Source organism: Homalodisca vitripennis, chromosome 8 (assembly GCF_021130785.1).
Source record: "Homalodisca vitripennis isolate AUS2020 chromosome 8, UT_GWSS_2.1, whole genome shotgun sequence".
NCBI classification, from domain to species: Eukaryota; Metazoa; Arthropoda; class Insecta; order Hemiptera; family Cicadellidae; genus Homalodisca; species Homalodisca vitripennis.
Window position 1 is genome coordinate 32,530,006 of NC_060214.1, and position 24,371 is coordinate 32,554,376.

Here is a 24,371-nt window from a genome sequence, read left to right on the forward strand (position 1 = left end):
TTATAAACAAATCACTTTTACAAGGGACTTTTCCCAGCGGGTTGAAACTCGCAAAAATTTATCCAAAATATAAGACTGGAGCAACTGACGAAGCCACCAGTTATCGGCCAATCTCACTTATCTCCACTTTTTCCAAAATCCTGGAGCGAGTAGTTGCTAACTAGACTACTGGACCATCTCAAACAGCACCACCTTCTTACTCCGAGACAACATGGTTTTTGTAAAAGACAGATCTACAGCAACAGCACTGGTTCCAACTAATTGAAACCATCATTGATAAATTGGAAGCAGGATATATAGCCACAAGTAATACTTTTGGACTTTACCAAGGGCCTTCGATTGTCTAGACCACAAGCTCATTACAAAAAAACTGCAAACTCTGGGAATCATTGACAAAGAAATAGACTGGTTCAAGAGCTACCTCAGCAATAGGACACAGATTGTGGAAATTACTTACACTACACACAACACAGTCAAAAAAGTAAAATCTGAACCACTACCAGTAAGCAGAGGAGTGCCGCAAGGCTCTGTTCTTGGACCTGTCTTGTATATCCTTCTGAACTAGCGACTTTCCAGAATACCTTCAAAACTATTGTGAAATGGTAATGTACGCCGATGATACAGCCCTTATTGTAGCAAACAAAAACAAAGATCAACTAGACATTGACTCCTTTGTAGCTTTCAATATGGCTAAACAATATTGCAAACCTAAATGATTTGGTTTTAAATGAATCAAAAACCCAACAACTAATTTTTACAGCTACTCAAAATAACTATCATGGTCTCCCAGAAGTAACTACAATAGAATTCGGAAAATATTTAGGACTCACCTTGGACCGAAATTTATCTTGGGAACCACACATCAACCAGCTCTGTCAAAAACTAAATAGCAGTCTTTACGCAATAAGGAGAATTGCACAAATCAGCAACACTGATGTAGCTATGACAGCATACTACTCGTTGTTTGAATCTCACTTGAGATACGGCCTGATAGCCTGGGGAGGCACGACAATCTCAAATCTCCCAAGGGTGCTGGTTCTACAAAAAAGGACAATTAGAGCTCTAAAAGGACTAGGACCACTTGACACATGCCGAACAGCCTTCAAAGAACTGAGAATTCTGACTGTAGTAGGACTCTACATCCAAGAGACAATCCTCTATACAATCAAATCAGGGCAAGCAAGGACTGGAGACAGACACTCCTATAAAAACCAGACACAGGAGCAACTTTCTCCTAAATCAACATCATCTCAGCTTATTTGAGAGGGAAACTTCTTATCGAGGAGCAATGTTCTTCAACATTCTACCTGAATCCCTAAGAAGACTGCCAGAAAAGAACTTCAAAGCCTCCTTGAGAAACTGGCTACTGGAGCGACCAATTTTACACAATCCAAGAATTTGTTCAATGTAGAACACACAATTTTTGACAAACAATAACTCATACACCAATTGTAACATAAACATGACTTTTGCCCTGTTCTCCCAAGAATATGTGCAATAAAGAATATTCTATTCTATTCTATTCTATTCTACCAGTAGCCACGTGCTGTCCACGGACTCTGTAAACGATTCAGCAACATCATAGGTCGTCGCAGTCTTTCGGCTTGCATCGTCGATCTTCGTTCCCAATTTCACAAATCACGACTTGTAAAATACATATTTGGGAATACATTATTTGGACAGCTTATTCAAGGAGCTGTCAAATGATTTCTTAAATTCTTAGAGAAAAAATTTTTTTGAGATTTTTTCCTATTCTACAGGTAGATTCTCAGCTTATTCCCGGTTTCCCGGTTGGGTGGCTACCCTGTTATAGTTATCAAATATTCTTTGATAACTATAACAAAGGTTTGCATATTTGATAACTATAACAAGGGTTTTGCAGGTTAATATACAGAATTTACTTACAAAAGCCTGAGAAAATAAAAAGCTTGGTGCAACAGAATAAACTAAATGATTGTAGGGCTAACTGGTGTACCTATAGACATTGAAGAGCCGCAGGGCCAGTTCTAGGTCTACAGTGGCGTGTAGTCTACGGAACTGAGGATCTGGCACAAGCTTGAGCTGGGAGTAGTCTGGGGGGTTTGAGGTGGGAAGGGGAGGCACACGGTTGCGTGCCAGTCGTTGGAACTCATCTACAATGGCGTGCACATTCAGCAGGTACAACTCAGGGATGCGCACTCGAGGTAGTATTGTTCCAAACATTGCGTGACGGATTGCCTACAAACAGATCAGTCTGTATGAGTAGCAGCAATTGTGTTACCTTCTCCTCATTTATTAAAAGTAAATAAATAAGTCCTTTCAATTGTTTCCAGTCATGTACATTAACTTTACAAGAATTTTGAGTAGAGAACTGGAGATAATTGTGCACACAAATATATGAAAGAATGTATATGTAAAAGTTACTACACTAGGGATGGAACTATCCGAAGTGGGTGGGATCAAGACTATTTGGCATAGTTCAAATTTTGGATAAAGAGGATTACCATTAAAAACTTACTTTCACTTCGTATTGATACATAAAACTGAACAGCGGAATAACACACAATCATACGTATTTACATTGAGAGTGGGTGTTCGCTATTATCTAAAGCCTTAAAATGTAATCAATACCCAACAGAAAGCAAGCTAATACAAGTGTCACTCTGCAAGTTTTTAGGTACAGGCAGACATTGCATTTGCATTAATCTCATCATTCTTATTCCACACACTAGTCAGTATCTGAAAGTAACTTGGGTTCTTCAGTGTCTTGTGTTGTCTATTCAAAAAGATCAATTTCAAGGAAGTCAAGAAGTTATCAAAAGAGAATTTTTGGCCATGATTTTCTATTATTTTAATCAGTTTGTCTCAAGAGGAGTGCGTAGAACATCTCATAATTGCCTTTGATTCTGAAGCACCATCCCGTACTACTGTTTTAGGTGGTATTCAGAATTTTGAAGGGGCTGTAGTTCACTTCAAGATGACGAAAGTTCGAGAAAACCACTGAAGGAAATGTTCATCGGGTGCATGTTATGACCCAAAAGGACAGACACTGCACTTATTTAACAATTGAAGCTTACCTAGAGATTGGATCCACAGCAGTGCGAAGTCCGAATAATCTTGAATGACTTTTTAAAAGTTATAAAAATTGTCTCTTAATCGGTACCTTGATAATTTACCACATGAGCAAAAAGCTAAGCATGTAAAAATCAGCCATCAAACCCTCCAACTACTAAATAATAATGATCATCCGATTATTTCCAAAATTGTCACTGATGATGACACATGTACCATTATAAAGTTCTAGTTCCAGGAGAAAGTCGTATGAGTGTTTGAAGATGAGCCATCCCCCTCCCAATGGTCAAGAAAAAATGATTGGTGAAGAAAGTAATGTACACTGTTTTCTTCAGGAATACAAGACTGGTGAGGGCTATTAAGCTAGAGGGCGAAATGACCATCACATTACATTGGTACACAGAACAATGAATGCTTGCAAAAAGTTCTTCATGTCTTGAACATCAAGGGTTTACTTTTGCACCATAACAATGCCTCTTCTCACAATGTTGCACAAACTTTGTTGTTTTCGGCTGAAAATATAAAAAAACCATGGGAGCATCCAACTTTTCACCCAATCTCGCTATGTGAGGCTTCTAGTTATTTTCGGCCTGAAGAAACATTTACACTGTCGTTACTTTTCATCTGATGGCGAAATTTATGAGATTCTAAAACAGCTTGATTCCATTCCAAAAATTGAGAGGTAGAGTGCATTAAGTGAGTGGAAAATTCAACTTCAAAAGTGAAATTGAGGAGATTATTATGAATATGCCCAACATCTGGCAAGTCTATTACAAAAACCCTTCATATATCTCAAAAATTTCAGAGTGACCCTCATATTATGTATATACAGAACTAAATCTAACTCTATATAAATTTATGTTATGACAAAAAATGTTTAGTTTTGGTAGAAATCTATTATTGTAAAATTGAATTTTTGTAAATTGTGGTTTGATGCAACAACACACATACATAAATATGATTTTGAAAAACCAATTGCATTGTAAATGGGATGATCATTACTAATTGAACAATTAAAACATCCAATCTCAAATTGCATATCCCCTGACCTGCAGATGTTCCTCGGAATTGACGGCCGGTGGAACGCCTGAAAACTCCCACATCCCTTTGGCCACCTCCAGCGAGAACTTGTAGAGAGTGAGGTCCAGCAGGTAGGCAGGCTTCAGGTGAGGACAGTTAACCAGGTTGTAGGTGCATTCTGGGTGTTCTCTGAGCCATGGACTCTCGTTGGCCGTATGGTTCAGCACGATGTCACAGATGGTCAACATCTGTCACACACAGTTATCTTTTATACAATACATGTGCAAACACACCATCGTACCATTAAGCACCAAGTAATACAATACTCAACTTTTTCGGTAATTTATAGACTGGATAATTATAATAATCAACAGTTTTAACACTTTTGCATTATTTGCTCACCGTCTCGCCATAATATCTGAAGGACCAGAGGTTATACATAGTATTAGATGAGATATAGACTTAAGTCTTAATATCTTATACAACATCAAATTTTACAAACTTATAATATGTTTTTATTACATTTTTTGCTAATTTGTATGTGTAATGAGAAAAGTGTAATCCTCATTGAAACTCAATCTGAATTATTAGAAAATTAGTCCTACAGTGCAAGTTGGGCCACCATGACCAAACAAAATAATTTGAATGCCACTTTTTGAAAGGGTGTATATAAAATTCATTATCAGTTTCACCTCTGACTCTCATCAGGTGAATGAATGGTAAACAAGCCCGGATTGTTGGCACAGTATGAAATCATGAAGAAGTCTGAAGCAAAAACTAATCCAATGGCTATTACCCACAGTGTAATTGAATTACAGTGTTACTCCGTAGAAAATGACTTCATTCACTTCTTACTTACTCCAATATATAATTAAAATTATTCTGAATTAATTTAAACGAGTATAAAAATATAATAGTATAAAAAAGGAGCTGTTTTAAATATAGCATTTTTTACAAGAATTAAAAACGAATTATTAAGATATATCAAATACACTTAGTTTTATAGAGTTTAAAAATATATAAAATATTTTTTTTATAGTGCAAAAACAGTGGAAGAAAACTAAAGCTACATATAAAAAATTAGACAAGCAAAACAAAAAGTTTGATCATTTAAAATGAAAGTAAGATTAATATATTTTGACATCTGAATTATAGATGCTCTAATAGGCATACATTGATTTTATATACTTAACAAATTAAATAGTGAAAAAGCACAGCATTGTCTATTAGTTATCAATTGCTAACAGGAAATGTTTTAGACTCGTCAACACTATGGATTAATAAAACATCAACTACTGGTAGACTACTACTAATTAGTACCATAATAAGACATATGATTGTCAGTACCTTCCATTCATTCCTGAGTTTGTTGGTCAGCTGTTCCACCTCGTGAATGTCAGGGGTGTGCCCGTTGACAGCAAATGACGGGTTCAAGCCCAGCTGATTCTGCAAACTGTACGCCGAGTTGGAGGCACCCAACTCCTGGAATTTCAATATAACAATAGCAAACTATTCGAAAAACACTAAAAATACAAACAACACTAAAACCAAAAATATCATAATTTGTGATGTTATTTTACCTCATCTTAAACTACTTCACAGCTCACTGAAAGTCATCCGCTAAGTAAAATTTCAAACTAATGACATTAAATTGTGTTAAAAGTTACTTAATTTTATTGGAAAATTCCATAATACTTTTGTTTCCTCTTATACATACATACTGGACGTCCCAAAAAATCCCACAACTTACATTAATTAACCTTTAAGGATTGAAAATTTTAAAATTTCCTTTGGCAATGTGTAACTATATAACTGGGAAACGTTTCAAAATTAACCTATTCTTCCCCAAAATGCTTTTTTGTGTTTATTTCCTATAATGTGAAGACTATTACCCAATCTGATATGCGTTGCTGTCTGGTGGTTTTTTTTTGAAGCCACATCAAAAGCACTCAAGTTGCCAATATCTCTACCTCGTTTTTTATACTGTCTTCTACTGACTTGCACAATGTGAGCCGAGGACATCTGATTCAGCCATGTTACGGGCCTGGCTGTGTTAAAAAAGAAAAAAATGTGTTGACGCATCTACAGCAGATAAAAATATTTACATCTTCCCAAAATTTTGATTGATTTTTACTGGTCAATACCTTTAATACCTTTAATTAAAAAATAATATATACTATAAAATATTATTTTTCAACAAACTTTTTTTTAAGTTGTTATTTTATTTTTATGAAAAATAAATTAAATTGTTCACTTATTTTATATTTATCTTTAAACTTTGCAAAAAATGTCAAACTACCATAAATGTTTAATTGTTATATTAACTGTTTCTCTCTATAACCTCTTTTATTAGAAATCCATAAGTTGGAAACTTAAGTTGAGAGATTTGTTAACTGAGTATGGAATGTGTTATATGTTTGAAAATTGGTTAAGAATTTAAAGAAATTATAAATGTTTTATCACATTGATTAGTTAAAGGTGGCATCTATCACATCAATTAATAATCTCACTGGAAATTAACACTCAACTGGTTTCCGTAAGTAGAAAAACCCATTATCATAAAATTAGCATATTTACTCCAAAAGCTAAAATAAGTAGTGTAACCTGGATATTTATTCGTTCCTAGCAATAAATCTGTAATGTGTTCCAGAGTATAGGTGTACTTATAACATAAAATCAGCAATATCATACATTTGATCTTATGAAATATATCTTTCAAAATCCTCAATTAGTAAAGCCTAGCAGTATAAAACACTCCCACAATACCAGGAATAAAAATGCTGCATCTATTAATGTTAATAGATTAAGCAAAACTATTGAGAGCCATTCTGTTATTGCAATGAGGGTGTACAACCATTTGTTACCCTTAGTCCTAAAGTACAATAATTTTTTTTTTTAATAAATATTACTTATGGCTGTTAGATAACCCATTTTATGCACTGAATGAGTTCTTCCAATTAAAAAACATTTTATTTCAAATTCCCCAATGCCACTGGCTGTATTTGAGTATAGTGGTTTATGTTTGTGTAACTTAAAATATAATTAATCTAAGTTTTATAACTGACTTGGCTATATTTATAATGAAAGCTGTAATGAGACTTTGTCAATGATCTTTAATTTATGGCAAATAAAAAAATGTTGATTGATTCATTGATTGATTGATTTACTACTAGATACTGTGCTTGTGACATAAGATTTGGAAATCTTGATTTCTCTGGGATAGCAAAATCATGAGATTGAGATTACCTGTATAGGTGTAAAGTGAATCATATTGTAGCCAGTTTCCTTGGCAACCCTCAGTTTGCTCTCCCAGGTGTCGAAGGGCCCCAGCAGTTTGGCGATATATGTCACACATTGCACACAGTCCAAGGTCACCTCCTCCCCTCCAGCACTCAAGGTCGGCTCCACCAGAATGTAACCGGAACCTCTCTTCGTATCACTACAACGTTTAGTTCAACTCTATCAGATATTAACAACAACTAACATAATTCTGAAAAAGTTAAACAAACATAAATGATACATCTTCAGCAGGTTTAATCAGGTATTTGCAAAATAGTGGATTGGTCAAACTCGAATACACACAAAAACTAACAGTTTCCTCACTATTAAAGTAATTGTAACAGCTAGTTCTTTGTACAAAGAAAAGAATGGACCAATTACCAAAGTTACACAATATACTAATTGTACCAACCTATCATCATAGTGGAAGTAATAATGGTAGGAACCAGGTGCTGTGAGATGTAGACGACAATACTTGGCTGTATCATCTGAAGATGAAGTGCTCCAAGTTAATGCACGATACTGCTTACGTGAAAACGGTTTTCCCTCTTCCGGTAAATTCGTGTAGACCGTGACCCTTCGCCCAAACAGCGTCGGCCCGAGTCGCAGTTCAACCCACCATCCTGTCAACATGCACAAACTTGAATTAAGGATACACAAAAAAAGAGTATTTAGAAGCATTAATTATTTGGCAGAGAGATCACACAATTTATTAGTGTTGCACTTTTGATATAAAACTATCTGTACAAAGTGTTTCAGACCTGCCAATTCTACAAAACAATATTGGTGGAGGTACAACATAATCTGCACCAACAAAAGGATTGCAACTTCCAGATAAAAAGAGTCAACAAACTTTTAAAAAGTAAAATGTTTACAATTGAAAATCAGTTGCAAACACAATATCTACTTTGCAGAAGACCATCCTCATTCAATGATTTAGTTTATCAGTTCTTAAACTACATATGACTTATGACTACTGCTCTTCAAATGACCTAGCCGCAAATCCATCCAAGACGAAACAGATTAACTTTGGAGGAAGGGGGAGACATGTTCTTGTGCTGCCTGACATAAGTAACGAAGAGGAAACCAAGCTTCTGGATCTAACCTTGGACTCTAAACCAACCTGGAATCCACATATTGACAGCCTCTGCAAGAAGCTAAACACCGCCACCTATGTAATAAAAAGTGTAAGCAGTTGGGAAACAGCGAAAATTGCTGTGTGCATGCTGTGTGCATACATGCACTTATGGAAACCCACTTGAGGTACGTAGTCATTATATGGGGCAGCACTTCAGCACCAAACCTGAGGCGAGTGCTGAAAATATAAAAATCGGCTGTAAGATCTCTAGCCAATCTGGATTCCAGGGACTGCTGTAGACTAGCATTCAAACAACTAAAAATAGAGACAGTCACAGCGATATATATCCAAGAACTCATTCTACATGTGGACAAGCTTAGACTTCCCAAGGTGACACGACCACATTGCTACAATACCCGGAATGCATCTCTGATACCGCCAGTCAGACATCGAACTGCCCTTTATGACAAGAAACCCTCAATAATGGGAGCACAACTTTACAATCAGCTCCCAGCTTCCTTAACACAACTAACTGGAAAGGAAATGAAGAGGAAACTCGATTTGTGGTTATTGGAACATCCTATCTACACTGTTCAAGAATTCACCGAAGAGATCAGCCAGACTTTGCAATAAAACTCGATCAACTATAAATGACAATCATGTATTATTACCATATATCACATGTATATTTTGACGCATAACTGTTCTTAATGTAAATAAAGTGATTCTGATTCTGAAAAGATTTTTGAATTTGGTTCAAGTTTTTTCCCTAGTGAAAGACTAAAATATATATTTAGCATAATGGCATATCTATTTTAGTAAATAGTAAACCTTTCTATCTCTTATATCCTGTAAAATTGTATTATATTTGTTTTTTAAGAGTTTTGGAAGTAATGGTTGGCCACTCTATTCATTAGACATCTGAAAGCATCTAACTAATTCTAGGGCTTACCCAACTGGTTATGACAATCATTGAGGTTTTTTTTATTCATGTCATGTTGAAAACCTGCTACCTTCTAATACAGTTAACCCTTAAAGCGCGGCATACAGATATGTCCGTAATTTTAGGAAATGGCAAACACAAATATCTGTATTGTCTTATTTTAGTTTATTTTGTAAATTACAATTCATGAAAATGCTGCAAATGTGTAGGAATATGTAAATTTATTGACTTAAAAAACATGGGGAAGCAAACTGGATTGCATGTCTCAGGAGAAATCAATAAAAAACCAGTGCTATTTTTTATTGATGTTCAACTTACGATGCAAGGTGCGGCATACGGATATAACCGTATATGTAAAACTACTAGACCATTTTTAACAAATATGTTTGTTATTTCTTCTTCAAAGATATAGAAAACAAATTTAACATTGACAAAAAATCTTTTGTTTACAAATATACAACCAACACCTTTCTCTTGAGATTCTGGACTATTTCAAAGACTCAAACTAGAACTAGTGAAATAAATGATACATTAAAGTAGTAAACAAAATAGACTGTGTCTAACTAAGAATAAAATATTTTCACATACAAAATTTCCACTCAATATAGTACTGATATATATATATATATATATATATATATATATATATATATATATATATATATATATATATATATATATATATATATATATATATAATTATATATATTAAAATAAAATTTAATAATTATTGGAGTGTTTGTTTGTAAATTAAGTATTTATTGTGTGTGTGTGTGTGTTTTTGTATATATATATACAAAACACACACACACACACACACACACACACACAATAAATACTTAATTTATAAACAAACACTCCAATAATTATTAAATTTTATTTTTGTTAACACATCATCAGATCCACATGGTTAAAGTTTTATTTAAGTTATGTGGATCTGATGATGTGTTTCTCGATTTAATAATTATTGGAGTGTTTGTTTATAAATTAGGTATTATATTCCAATAAGATAAAACAGGTAGAATGTATACAAAATACAGTTGTAATTTTAAAATTTGTTCTGGTTACTTAGTCCTCAGGTACAAGAATGATTTGATTTCACTTTATTCATTTGACCTACTATTTGTAAGCTGTTTCTACGAACAGTCAGTTCAGTAGGAATAAAAAAACCATCTATGAGAAACTAAGATAGAACCTCTTCAGGTCTCTAACATTAAAAAAATGTTATTTGATTACTTCTTGCATGTGTTTCTTGTTCATTTAAAACTGACCTACTTTTTAATATGAAGTAAGCAGTTTTTATTATAGTTATCGCATAGCAAGCACTTTCAACATCCTAGTATTGGCAAAGGTCAGTTCCTCTGACGCCACAGAAGGGTTATCAGTATGATAAATACTTGTAAATTATTTCACTCAAATACTACTTGATGAGGGTCAAATTCACTTTTCTGCAGAATCGGGGACATTTTAATACACTGCTAGCAACATATATAAAACATTTAGGCCAGAGGGATAGAAATTTACAAGGACCTTCCTTTAATTCACTATATTCCGGTACGTGAGATGGGGTAATGGATTACCTGACCCTCTCCCCCCCCCCAGTATAGTTCCTTCGGTTTCTATATGTCATCAGTCTGGCTATAAGGCTAAAATAGTTCTAGTTAAATGTGTTGAGTGAATTTGCAAAATCATCTTTCTCATTACATTTTCAATAGTGTGTTTTTAATAATATAATAAAAAATAGTTTTCTCTCTTTCTCATCCAATTAATATTATAAATGCCGAAGTTTGTAAAGATGCTTCATACTTAATCACAAAAAACTTAGTGGACAGATTTGGGTTAAAATATGTGACATTATGTACATTTCTTAGATATAAGAATAAAAATAAAACACATTTTAATTCTGAATTACCGCCCATACATAGTCTTTAAAGTAATTTAAAAAATGTACTTACTTTAAAGAAAAGCAAAATCTTTGACAGCTAACAGTCAAACTAGCAATATTTTGAGGCATTGCCGTAAATACAGCCTATTACCCAGAGTCAATGGTGACGCCACTGTTCCTGCCCACACATGCAAAATCAGCTGATTATCCCTCTTGTTCCCAAGCGTACATTATACTTACTGGCTACAATCCTAATTTCAAATCAAAATCATTCAGCTCAGCTAAAAATGGATAGTGACGTTAGCATCAAATAAAAAAAAATTTAAGACGATTATATATATATATATATATATATATATATATGTGTGTTTTTTTTGTACTTATCAATTTTAAACATTATGATTTGGACATACAAACGTAAATATTTATGTCTCCTATAAATATTGCACACTGAGACATATTTATGAACTAAACTGATAAAAAAGAGTATCCAAGAACCCAACAGAATGTAACAGAAGTAAAACGGTTATAAGAAATCTAAGCTGCTTAATGAATTCAAATCAATAGAGTTGTTCTTTGGACTTAGAGGGACATTTGCACCAAGTTTCAAGTTTCTTGGACCTATCTATTCTATCAAGATTTATTGCACAGGCAGACTGGAAATGACACCCTATTAAGAAGGATCTGTATGGTCCTTAATAATTGTAAAATTTTGTTGGAAAGTTATTTAAATATTGAATGTGTCATTCAGTTATGTAAATTTCTCTTTAGAATCATTTGAGTAATTTAAAAATTATTTGTACAGTAGAGTAACTAATACCTTTAATATTTGGCCAGAACCAAGGTAAATTTGAATTTTCAAAACAGAACTTCTAGTATTAAAGAAATGACATATTATTTTTATTGAACATTTAAAAAATGTTTTGTTAACAAATTATCCAAAAATATAACGAATATGCAAATTAACTAAGTTGACATATCGAATCAACAATGTCCAAAGATGAACATTATTAATAAATTAAAACTACCAGCATTAATAAACCTGTACAATGAGGTATCGAAGAACTCAAGAGAATGTAATAAAGTTAAAATGTTCCATCTTTTATGAAACCAAATCATTCCAACAAAGTAAGTTCATCACATTACTACAAAATGTCATATGATTTATGGACCAGGAGACTACTAGAGCCAATATACACTGTACAAGCACAAAAACTGAGTTGTATTGAAAGTGATAGAGAAATTTCTACTAAGAAAGAAATTGATCTTCAGTCATGCTAGTTCGGTGGAGGTTGAAATGGAAAGTTGGTTATAAAAGGAATTAAAAAATGAAATAATAATTTATTTCTTAGATCATATATTTTTTTCTCTTGACAAACTTACGATGAACCATCAGACACATGAATAAATATTAAATTAGCATTAGATAATTCAAACCCACAAAGTGGCAACATTCAGTCTTTTTATCTAGCTGTTTGACAGTTACATTATTATTATACTATTATTTAGAATCTGGCGGTCAGTTTAAGTTGACAAGAAAAGAAAATTTACAAACTGAGGAAAAAATTATCTTTTCATATTTATATTTTTCTTTCTATTTATAATTTTTTTAGTAATAATTCCTCTACTGATATCAAGGACCAAGTTGTGTTCTAATACATTGAAAATTGGCTCTCAGCTCTTAGACTATAATACCAATAAAAAAAGTCAAAATGATTGTATTTTTACCTTTATTTTTTATCTTTTCACCCTAAAGTCAATAGTGTACTTCCTTGGACTAGAAGAGACCTATGTACAAAGTTTCTAGTCTCTAAAACCTTTCTTTCTTCCAAAAGTTGTTGCACAGGCAAACAAATAGACGATATGATTTTAAGAAGAACGTGTTGGGTCTTTAATAATTTAGCTATAAACCTAGTTTGCATGTATACTGCTATACAAATGAAGCAACCCTAATTGTTAAAGAAAAGTCTACAAATTTATTCACAGCTTTCAGGTGTTTCTGATACGTTGTAAGGTTTGTATAATTCCTCACATATCCATATGTAACCAAATTGAACGATGTAATACCAGATTGTTTTAGTTCTAAAACAGAATTTTTTGGTTCTCATTTACTTTGCTGCATTTATGATATGATTGATTTGTTTCTAGTATTATTTCATTTTGTTTCTTTCCACAAAGAATGCACAAGGACTTGATAAGTAATGCACACTAACTTGCTGATATCTCCAGAAATACACTAGATAAATAGACAATCCCAGCTAATTAAGATAACAACACTCTTTTATATCAAACAAATTTAATTAAAACTGATCAGTACATCTTGGAGTTGTGTCACATCAGTACTTTGCCAAAATAATTGAAACAATATGCAGAGGCTACAACACTGAAAATTTAAATTATAAAAACGTTTATAAGTTTTAATGGTACACCACAATGTAACACCATAACATCACCATTACAAACATCCAAAACTGTGTCTTTTTAGGGAAACATATTGTTGAGTAATTTTCTAGATGGAGCTACAGATGATAATATGTTACCAGTCTGATTGTTTGGAGATGTAATGAACTTTTGAAGATATATTAAATCTCTGAGAAAACTTACAAGGAAATTGACGAAAATTTGAAGATTAACTATTAAATTAGAATAAATACAATTTGAAAATGTTTTATTGAACACTACTCCTGGAAAGAACTAAAGGGAAGAGTAAGTAAGAATAATTAAAATTATAGCCAATACCTTTAGGCATGTTTTATGAATATTCTTCCTGCCCATGAAGGCATAACTATATTTCTCATGCATGTCACAAATAATTTAAATAAAATTAAATGTTGGTAAAATTTCAATTTAAGCAACCTGTATGTTAACCAAAACACTTTTGGGTGTTATTCCTTAAAGAGGTTAATAAAATTATTATAAATTTTGCCCATGCACACACTAGGCATACATACATACATTTTTTCAATTAAAAACATTACTTAGTTCTTCTGTGTGAAATTTAAAAAAATTAAACATAGAAAGTTCTCATGACCATGCATGAATTACTGACCTTTCTTTAGTTTGAACACGCTTGACTCCAAGTGTTCCCCATCGTTGAGAAGAAACGTCCGAGTCGTTGTTTCCACCATTTCGGGTTTAGATGTACTGAAATTAGAATACGCTATAGCATTTCACTTAACACCAAAAAATACAACTTACACTACAGTATTACAACAAATGTGCACAGTTACAAAATAAGAGATTTCCAAATAATAATTTTATTAAAACTTGTATTAGAATAAAATTAAGCTCAGACACTTAACAAAAATCATGGTGTGTTATTTTAGGCAACAATGAAGTAATCAATTCTAATAAAAATAAATAAGATATAGTCAGAAAAATATATTGAAACCCACTTGGTGTACAAAACTTAATACAAAAAAAGCAAGAAAAAATCAACAAAAAAACAGTTACCGCCATTTAACGAATAATTCAACCGTGTCGAACATGGATTTTGGATTGATGACATTTATGATTCCCATTGGTACAGGCAGCATTGTGGCCACACTACACACACCTACACGACTGACAGTTACCACTGTGTGGGCTGGGCTTATCACTGAGTACACCTGTTGATAGCACTCATACTAGTGAGTGATACAAGCAATTTAGCCGGTAATCGTTAAAACAAAACATTAACGGCAAACACTCAAATCATAAATCCGTTTCACAATTGCTTATGTGCACAGTCATGCCGTTTCAACAATACACACCATAATTTTATTTCAACTAGCGTTTTATTTTGTACAAGGATGACATTTTTATTCACAATTTTGAACACTGGATTAATTAGACATTATCATTAGTATGTAGTTGTAAAAATGTTGTGGAATATTAATACTTGCAAGTAAATAGAGAAACATTAAAGGCATTTACATGTATTAATAAGTTTTTATGTATTCAATAAAGTCTTCATCCCCTAAAATGCTATTTTGACATTAAATTTATGAAGAAAACACTTTTTGCTCATTTGTGTGATCACATAAGAAATTCTAACTTCCATAGCTAAACTCGTATAAAATAGTGGTAAATATTTTACAAAAAAATAAATTTATTAACAAAATATGCTACAGAAATACATAGACTAGTTAAAAATACAAATTTTATATTTACAAATCTGAATGTCCATTTTCTTTTTTTAAATGATGGTAAAAAAAATAATTTTTATGTAAATTTTGTTTAAAATGTTTAAAATTCTTATGATCTAACTGTTCAATTTAATCAGTTAATATATTCAGTAAAAATACTTTGAATAGATAACAATGGTTCACTTTTGAAGCCTGTTGTGAGTCAGTCAAATTAATTAATAGGGCAGATGATCAAATATAAAGAAGATTTATGGGAGATCCTTGTATGTACTTAGACTAGAATTGATCTTAACCCACTTCCTTGCTAGCGACTCATTTTGAGTTCCTCAAGGTTCACTCTGTACTCAAGAGTGACTCCTAGCCAGTGATTTATTTTGAGTCGTTGTGTCATCTCCACTATGACGTATTTAACCATCTAAAAAGACTTTAACTCTACCAAAATAATGACTACATGTTCCCAATCAACTAAACTAAACTGTACCAAAAAAGGTATTTGAATTTCTAACAAACCTCATCACGACTTTGCAACTTATAAAGTTGTTGCATAGTTAGCACCAGCCGAAAGTTGCGAGAAGGGTAATACTACTTTTTTTTAATATCATACTGAATGGAATTTTTATTGAGCAAGAATGAAATTTATATCACTGAAAAAGCAGCTCTTTCTAAACACTTGGTTCTTTTGTTACAAGTTTATACATTTTCTTTTAGACAAGCATTGAGAACATTTACACTTGTAAATTTAGGTTTCCATATAAGTTTCACTTTACATAAAAATGTTGTAAATTATTAAAATATTATTGGAAGATGTAATGCATGAACTGTTTTAAGTAATACATATTTTCTGATTTGTTAAACTTGAATTCAGATTCAACTTAAAATAAGCCTTGAATTATGAATATTGTATATGTTAGCATATAGAAGTTATGTGAACTTCAAAGCTAGATGCCCTAAAAATCACTTTTAATAACAAATTAAAAAAACTCCTTCACTACTTTGTAGAACCTCCCTGACGACTATAATCCCTAAGTGAGAAGTTCCTCCAACATTTTTACACTTGCGAGCTGGCACTGTCTAAATGCACAAGCTCCATATCAATAGATAGATGTACAGTAAATATAATGTAAATATTCAAATATATTTAAAGTAGACTGTTTAAAGTAGAATATGAAAAGCCAGATACTCCAGTCATTACTCTTATTGTTTCCACGATTCGCAATTACGTTCATTAGCCAGAGGAGGACCTCTTCATTAAAATCAAACCATCGGCCATCGGTTGGTTACATGTGCCAAAGTAAACCTGCCTGAAGCTTCTGTCCTTCAACTTACATCACAAGCCATTAAGCTTCTTGTTTGGTTTTGTCTTGATTAAGACAATTATATGGTGGAGCCAATTAAACTATCTCTAAAATTCCAAAAAAAAGTAAAATTATGTTCACTTTTTCTTTCAAACTGGAAATAACTATTTTTTAACTTTATTTAAGAATAGTTCATTATAATCTGCAGTCATACATGGTAAAAGGTCCCGTTAAATAAACCTTGCTGTGATCACTTCTGTGGCCTCAGCAAAACCATTTCACTAAAAAAATTATATAATATATTGTTTTGATGTTATTTGTGCCCATTGTTAAGCAATTCTACTCGGTATCAAGGAATATTCAATCAATAAAAACAATTTTCTTCGCTCAGTATACATGCCATTGTTTTACAAATTTTTATCAACTGATGCACCAATTTAATGCTACGTGACTGTTCTTGGACAGATTTGTTTTCATATAATTCTACAACAAATTATTGGTTTTAACAACTGTTTGAAATAAATAATGCTCAGCTTTTATTCACTTTCTCTCTGAACATAACAGACAAATTAAATCATTTGTTTATGGACCATTGTTTGTGAGTTGTGCTGCTGTAACGAATTAATGTCCTATAAATGATGATAAATATATTTACATTGACAGAGCTTTAAAAGTTGTTTCTTAGACCAAGAATTGATTTAGATCAATACTATAATTTATTGAAATATAAATAAATTATATGTATATTTATATTACATATAATTTAAATGTAATATAAATTAATTTTTTTGAATACAATTAAGAGGTCTTTAAAGATCACATGCAAGCGGAAATTCATAAAACATCAGACCATCCCAGTGGTCTCTAACATAGTTTCAACAGAATTTAACCCACATTTAAAATTCAGTCTTTTGTAACTTTTAAACAAGATTTTTAATTTTTACTGATTACGATTTCTGTGTAAAAATGAAAAATCTGAATTACACATAAAATTATGATTTTATTTGTTCAAGATGTAAAAAGTATAAAATTGTTTTATGAATCTTAAAAAACTACTTTTAAAATTTTAGCTGTAATAACATGTAGCTGAAACATAATTCTTAATCAGTACCAACAAACTAAAACAGTAATTTCAATTGAAAATATACATAAACTTCAAAAAGTTCATCAGTAATAAAATTAAAGAAGATATATAAATAAAATGCCTTAGAAAATTTTATAACACATCCTCTGTCCTGATGATTTATTAAAATACTATCTTTTCAACTATTGTAGTGGAGGAGGAAATTGTAAAAGTCAGCTAGGCAAAAGGATGGTAAGTATGTACAGTTCTTAAAAATGTAGTGTAAATTATTTTACAGAACATGGAATCAAAGATTGTATTCCATTAAATATCTTAAGCATATATAATGGACCACAAATAAATATGGACAATTTTATAAAATTCATTAAAATTATGAATTCCAACTAAAAACACATTTTTCAAATATTTAAAAATTTTCAAAAATAATATTTTTTTAAGATATTTACCGACTACACCCACAAACTGAATTTAGTTAATTTTATTGCTTAAGTCATTTACACACACACACACATGCATGTGCAATGCATACAAGCAAGGACACACACACAGACAGACAGACGTTTTTTACAACTACTTTTTCGCTTCAAATTTTTTTTCTTTTCTTGGACAATTAAAAACCTTTTTCGTTAAGTATTACATATAGTAATAAAATATATAACAAGTTTTAATACTAGATAGTTTTGAGCCAGCCAAATATCTAAAAAAATCATTGTAAACTGTAACATTTTTCAGTTTCCACATCTATCGTACTTGAATAACATTTTCTGAACACATGATTGTTTTACATGGTAAAAAGGAGGTGTAAGCACTACAACAGTACAGTACCACAAATCAAACAGTGACAAGTACAGGAGATGGACAGCCACGACGACCATACACTCGACCTACCTGGAGCACTGTGACCGGCAGACTGTGGCTCGGACAATGGTGACACCTGAGTCACAGTGACACGGTGCTTGACTCCCTGATCTTGTTACATCCCCCCCCTCCCAAAGTCTGCTGAAACCTATCTCCCCTATGGCTAAGGACCGTGACCTCCTGCCTTTTGCAACAAGGCATCACCCGTTTCCGGCGAAACAGTTGTTTGCAATAATGCATATGTGTCATACTGTGTACAGATTATTTGTCTAAAATATGTTTGAATAAGCTATCATTATATTGCCATCAAAAGCTGATCACTCTGAAGAACATAGATATCACAATAAGGACATAACAGTACATTACAATAAATTATTAAAAAATAAGTATACAATAAAAGAAATAAAAATACATGCTAGACCACACACATTTTTTATGATAGACTAACACCATTTAGCCACTAGCAAGATCTTAACAATTTTGAATAGTAAAATAACTTTGAAATGTTCCTTTCGCTAGTAAAACTTCACATTATTTTATTTGAATTAGAAGTAAACACTTTATATATTTGTTGAGTTGGTTGGTTGTGTGCTGATAACTAAAAATAAATATGCCGCTGTTTTTAAACTAATACATTAAGTAATCATTACTGATACCTAATATCTCCAGAAATGCTTAAAATTTATTAGTGATATGAATTTTTACTTTCAGTTGATTCAGATTTATTAAGAGAATGATTGTTGACAATTATATAGATCATACGATTCTATATAACGAGGTATTAGAGATATTTAATTAACTCAAAAACATAAATAATTACAGTTATGTAACTTTTAATATTTTAATAATATAAATTATTTTGTATAACTTTTATACACTAGAGAAAACAGAAAATTCAACACTTCATAACTATTGCACATTTTACTGTCAAACAGGTAGTAAAACTGACACAAAACAAAATAATAAGAACTCGGACAGACAACAGAAGAAGAACACCAGTATGCAACAAATTATTGAACTGAGTTTGGTGGAACAGTCTTACCTAATATTATCTTCTGCAGTTTTTTTCTTGAAGCAAAAATATGATACAAACTGATAAAACAGGTATTGTAAGCCTCTAGTTACACTTGTGCAATATTTTTTAAAGTCAAACCTTCTCAACAATCTTGATGTGCTTGTTCCCATTTCGGTGAAGAAGGTGTGCAAGTCTCGTGGCGTAGCTCCCCCTTACTTTCCGCTGCACAGAACACCAAAACTACACTTCTACAACTCTTTTACAACATTGGGTATGGTCAAAATTTCAAAACAAAATTTACCATCAAATTAATTTCTAAAACAAATTTTTAACAGTTTAAAACTTTATAGTTGAATGGGTACCACCAAAATGTTGCAACAATAGAAACTAAAGAACTATTAAAGAACCATAGTTTCTGGGCCAAAGATTGAATTATCATTAATGGAATCAGTTTGCCTCAAACACATCAGTTTATTGAAATGAGTTGGGTAGGCAGGTAAAAAGGTTTATTCTGGGAATTAATACATAACAAATTTTACAAATTGCACAAAACCACAAGCATTATTATATATTCTACTTTGGTTACATCTTTTTCTTTGGTTTGTATTTTCATTATGGCAAATATCTTTGCTTACTATACTGTTATTAACACGTTACAACCTACTGAAAAATGTAATTATATTTTTACTAAAATAGTTGTCAAATAGGCTTATTAATACAGAACGTGCAACATTTTTTTGTAAAATACAACTCATTCTATGCTTTTTAGCACATTACAAATGTACCACCAATGGCTCACTACGTGCTTTTTATATAATCACAACTGTATACCACTGGTGTTACACCTGTTTTTCCAGTTTGCCACCAAAAGGCTAAGCAGAAGCTGTTTATTTATCTGTTATAGGTTTTGAGATTAAACGTACGTGTCTACACTATTGTCTACACTTTTTATACAATCCTAAAAATGGCGGATTACACTACAAAGAAGTTTTTAAATAAAGAAAAGTCTTCCCTTGATGCCACTGGTTGTACACTACATGCTTTAGAAAAGACAGCATGGGAGGAGCACTACGTCATGAGTTAAGTGTTTAGATATAGTCATCAACTATAGCACAGGGAATATTAACAAGCTGAGTTTAAATTAAAACAACAGCTGCCTTGTCAGAATCATTTCTTTATTAAAGAGTTGATTATCTTAATCAGAAGTATGAACGTAACTTATACCGCAAAAGTGGAGACATTATATTTTTTTTAATGCAATTGAATAATAATTTACATTGCAATTATTTAGGAACGCGACTGCAGCAAAATTATGATGAAGGAACCCATTCAATTATAAAATACTTTATTCATAAATAAAATCAATATTTGTTAAACATCTTTTGCATTCTTCATGCTATTGCATGCTATTGAGGTACCACAACAATACAAGTAAATAGAATACAATTTTTTCACACCAGATTAACAATGAGCAAATTTTATAACAGACACTGTGCCAACTTGGAAAAAAATTACAGGCTCAAAATACATGTAAACTGACAATACACATTACAGTAGTGTTCAAAAAAGGGTGGACAATGTAAGACACAACTATTTCACAGTACTGAATTTAATAATAAACTGCCACATTACTTAAGCTATAAAAATATTGTGATAGTAAAAATTAAAAGAAAACATTTATAATACTGAAATTAGAACAAAATTTGACACAGAATTACAACAATATTATATAAACATTTTATACATTAAACATGAGTTAGTGAAATAAATTTTAGATTCAGAATTTTCTCATTGTAAAATTGACATTTTAAACAATATTTTCCAGGTAACAATCACATGACAACACACAAAATACAGATTAAATGTTAATTGATACAAATTAAATAGCCTACCTTAAAAAAAGACATCCAAAGGTTGAAAGAAAGACACAAGAGTACCGACAAGTGGTGAAGGACACATTGAGAACATATTTGTATAATCAATTTAATCTCTATTTGTAGACTAATTATAACACATTGATAAAAGTTGGCTCCTGGTGATAAAAGTCAGCTCCTTGACCCTAGTGTCAGCAGCCTATCCTATGTCCACCACTCACTCAGGGAATGGCAAGTTTATCAATAATGTCTGTAGAAATTATTTTAAATAATTTTCTTCCTACAATTAAATTAGTTTAATACAACATAATAACTATTTCAAGACTAAAAACCTGAAATAATTTCAATACATTTTGTCCAACTGAAAAGAATCACTCTTTCCCAATTTGAGTGATTCACACTTCATTATACAAGGGTGGATCCAATATTAACCCGAATTTTCTTTAGATACAATATATGCAGTTTTAACACATCTTATATTTCTATAATCCCCTCTATTGTAGATAGATTTTCCCCACCAAAACGTAAGTTCTTCAATTCTGTCACTAAAGAATGAAACTGTTACGATTGTAATGGATTGTGCACAATTGTTTTCACCCATTTATCATTGTAATTCTTCTTTAAGTGGCCCAAACATGGATAATTCACAGCACGACAGATCAGGGACTGTAAAATGCATGTTCAAGTATTAACCCAATGACTTTGACCCAATTTTATTTGAGTAAATTCAGCTTTGTGAGGCCAAGCATGTTATGGAGAAAAACCACAATTCGAAAAGGCACATCATCTTTTTTGCAGAAGGCCAGTTTCACAGAATCAAGCAGTTGGCAACAGTACGCAATATAAATTGTACGTCATTCAAGGAGAAAATCAATGAGTAGTACGTCTCTGTAGTCCGGAAATATGTATGGCTTTCATTTTCCAGTGAAAAGACATTGGAAAATTGTTCATTCCAGTTAGTCATGGATCCAAGAGAGCGTTTTTTCCGTGAACTATGCAATTAGTCAAAACAAAATAATACCCCTACCACAACATAAATTTGATAATAAACGGTTGCATTGCTTCACAGACTTGCGCATCTCTTGCCTAAACATTACGCTACTAATAGCCTGTCTGGTCTGTTGAGCTACTTCGCCCCCTCCCCCTTTCTTGACATCACCACACAACACAGATGAAGACGTTGTGGTACTCACTTAATAAAGTCCGGTTAATATTTTATTCACCCTCGTAAATATTACATTCTAATACATTCCTGTATTACATTTTAAGTGTTTTCATGCTTTACAACCCTTGAATGGACAAACAGTATTAAATACATCTGGTGTTATTTTAATATATATGAATTTTAAACTGTAACAACTAGTATATTACTTGTTGCATTTAATAAAAATACAGAAGTACTCATACATAGATAATCTTACAGTTCATTTGGTCTTGGAGCGATTTCCTAAACAAATTACAGAGAATAAATATAAACTAAGTATAACGTTGGAGACCAAATAATTTTTAAAATTAAGACACGTTCTTCTTTTTACAAACTGTTGTGATTTTTAATACTGTATTATGCCCCATATAGTTGTTCTCAATGTAAAATGCTTTTGGACAACAAAAGGTATTATTTTGCTTTGACTTTTATTATTTTCTAAATTTATATAAAAATATATAAAAAATTATAAATAAATAAATAAATAAATATAAAAAATTTATATAAATGTAATTAACATTAACATCCTTGGACTGAGCTTATGTGTGTGACAAGTGCCAATTATATACTGTGTTAACCAAGTTCATATTAGTGTTTTAGAAAGAAAAGTGTAAAGGGTGTTTTGGCTAAGTATTTAAATAATTTTGAGATAGTAAATTTTACTCCATAAATTTAAGTATTAGGGATAAATAACATTGTAAAAAACTCACCTATACAGTTCACTCAATCACATGTTTTTTGACTGTTGGATTAACTGTGGTTTATTATTTAAAAAGCTTAGGGTTGTGAAAATCACTGCAAGTAGTTAAGATTTTATTAAAAACTAACACTTCTTCCAGTGTCTCCAATAAAGAAATAGTAGTATTAACAATCTCTTAGTTTTATTTTTGACAAGAAGTTATAACCTGCATTTGATAACTGTGGTAGTTTCCTGTCTGAGACTATTCCATCCCCAACCACAGCACAACCGAACTTTGACATTGACAATTGATAAAGCTTTGACTATTATCTTGATTGTGTTGACCTTGAAACATGACTGAGGTTGTTTAATACATCTTGTGTTATCTGATAACGAACAAGTTTGATTACTTGCAATCCCTAACTATTATTCCTAACTAACTTAATATCTATTCCCAAGTATTTCTTTTCTGCCAGAAATATTATACAAATAATATTTCAATAACTCTTCAATATTTTCAATAACTTGACATCCTTCACAACCAGAGCACCAGACTACTACCACTCTAAGCTAAAGAGCAAACACTCACTGGTGCCTGCATCTCAGCGATGCAACACGACTACAACAGTGTACTGCTTGAATCACATCCAAGAATCCGAAGGCAACTGGCTCAGTAAATTTTGAGTTTAGGAAGTGGACTGTATATTCTTTATATTATAACTCAAGATAATAATTATAACAGCCAATAATGTCCAAAAATAACAACAAAAAACCTGCAAAGTATCCCTGTGGCATTTGCACCACAGGTGTCAAGTATGCAGCCATTCAATGCACAGAATCTTGTGGAACTTGGTTTCATGCTAAATGCGTCAACTTGGATGAAAAAAAACTTACAAAAATGGCTACCTCAAGCTGGCTTTGTCCTGGATGTATGGCATCCAAGCAACCAAGCAAGACCACAGTAAGAGTCAAACAAAAT

The 24,371-nt window shown here is 32.0% G+C and overlaps 1 protein-coding gene across 7 annotated transcripts in view; it reads right to left on the reverse strand.

Moving 5' to 3' along the window:
• The window catches only part of LOC124367505 (glycogen debranching enzyme), an 86,200-nt gene that overhangs the window by 43,424 nt on the left and 18,405 nt on the right, over positions 1 to 24,371 (reverse strand). For 2 of the 7 annotated variants that reach the window (XM_046824377.1, XM_046824376.1), the window contains exons 2-7: positions 14,306 to 14,400; positions 7,763 to 7,973; positions 7,318 to 7,510; positions 5,419 to 5,553; positions 4,101 to 4,319; positions 1,976 to 2,217 (exon numbers count right to left, since the gene is read on the reverse strand). In XM_046824377.1, coding sequence (XP_046680333.1) covers positions 1,976 to 2,217; positions 4,101 to 4,319; positions 5,419 to 5,553; positions 7,318 to 7,510; positions 7,763 to 7,973; positions 14,306 to 14,384 — 1,079 coding nt within the window. In that variant the 5' untranslated portion in view covers positions 14,385 to 14,400. Of the gene's footprint in view, positions 1 to 1,975; positions 2,218 to 4,100; positions 4,320 to 5,418; positions 5,554 to 7,317; positions 7,511 to 7,762; positions 7,974 to 14,305; positions 14,401 to 14,709; positions 15,084 to 18,587; positions 18,668 to 19,662; positions 19,858 to 21,527; positions 21,619 to 24,371 lie in introns of those variants that run through there. The other 5 variants (XM_046824373.1, XM_046824372.1, XM_046824378.1 and 2 more) reach the window with 5 other exon arrangements.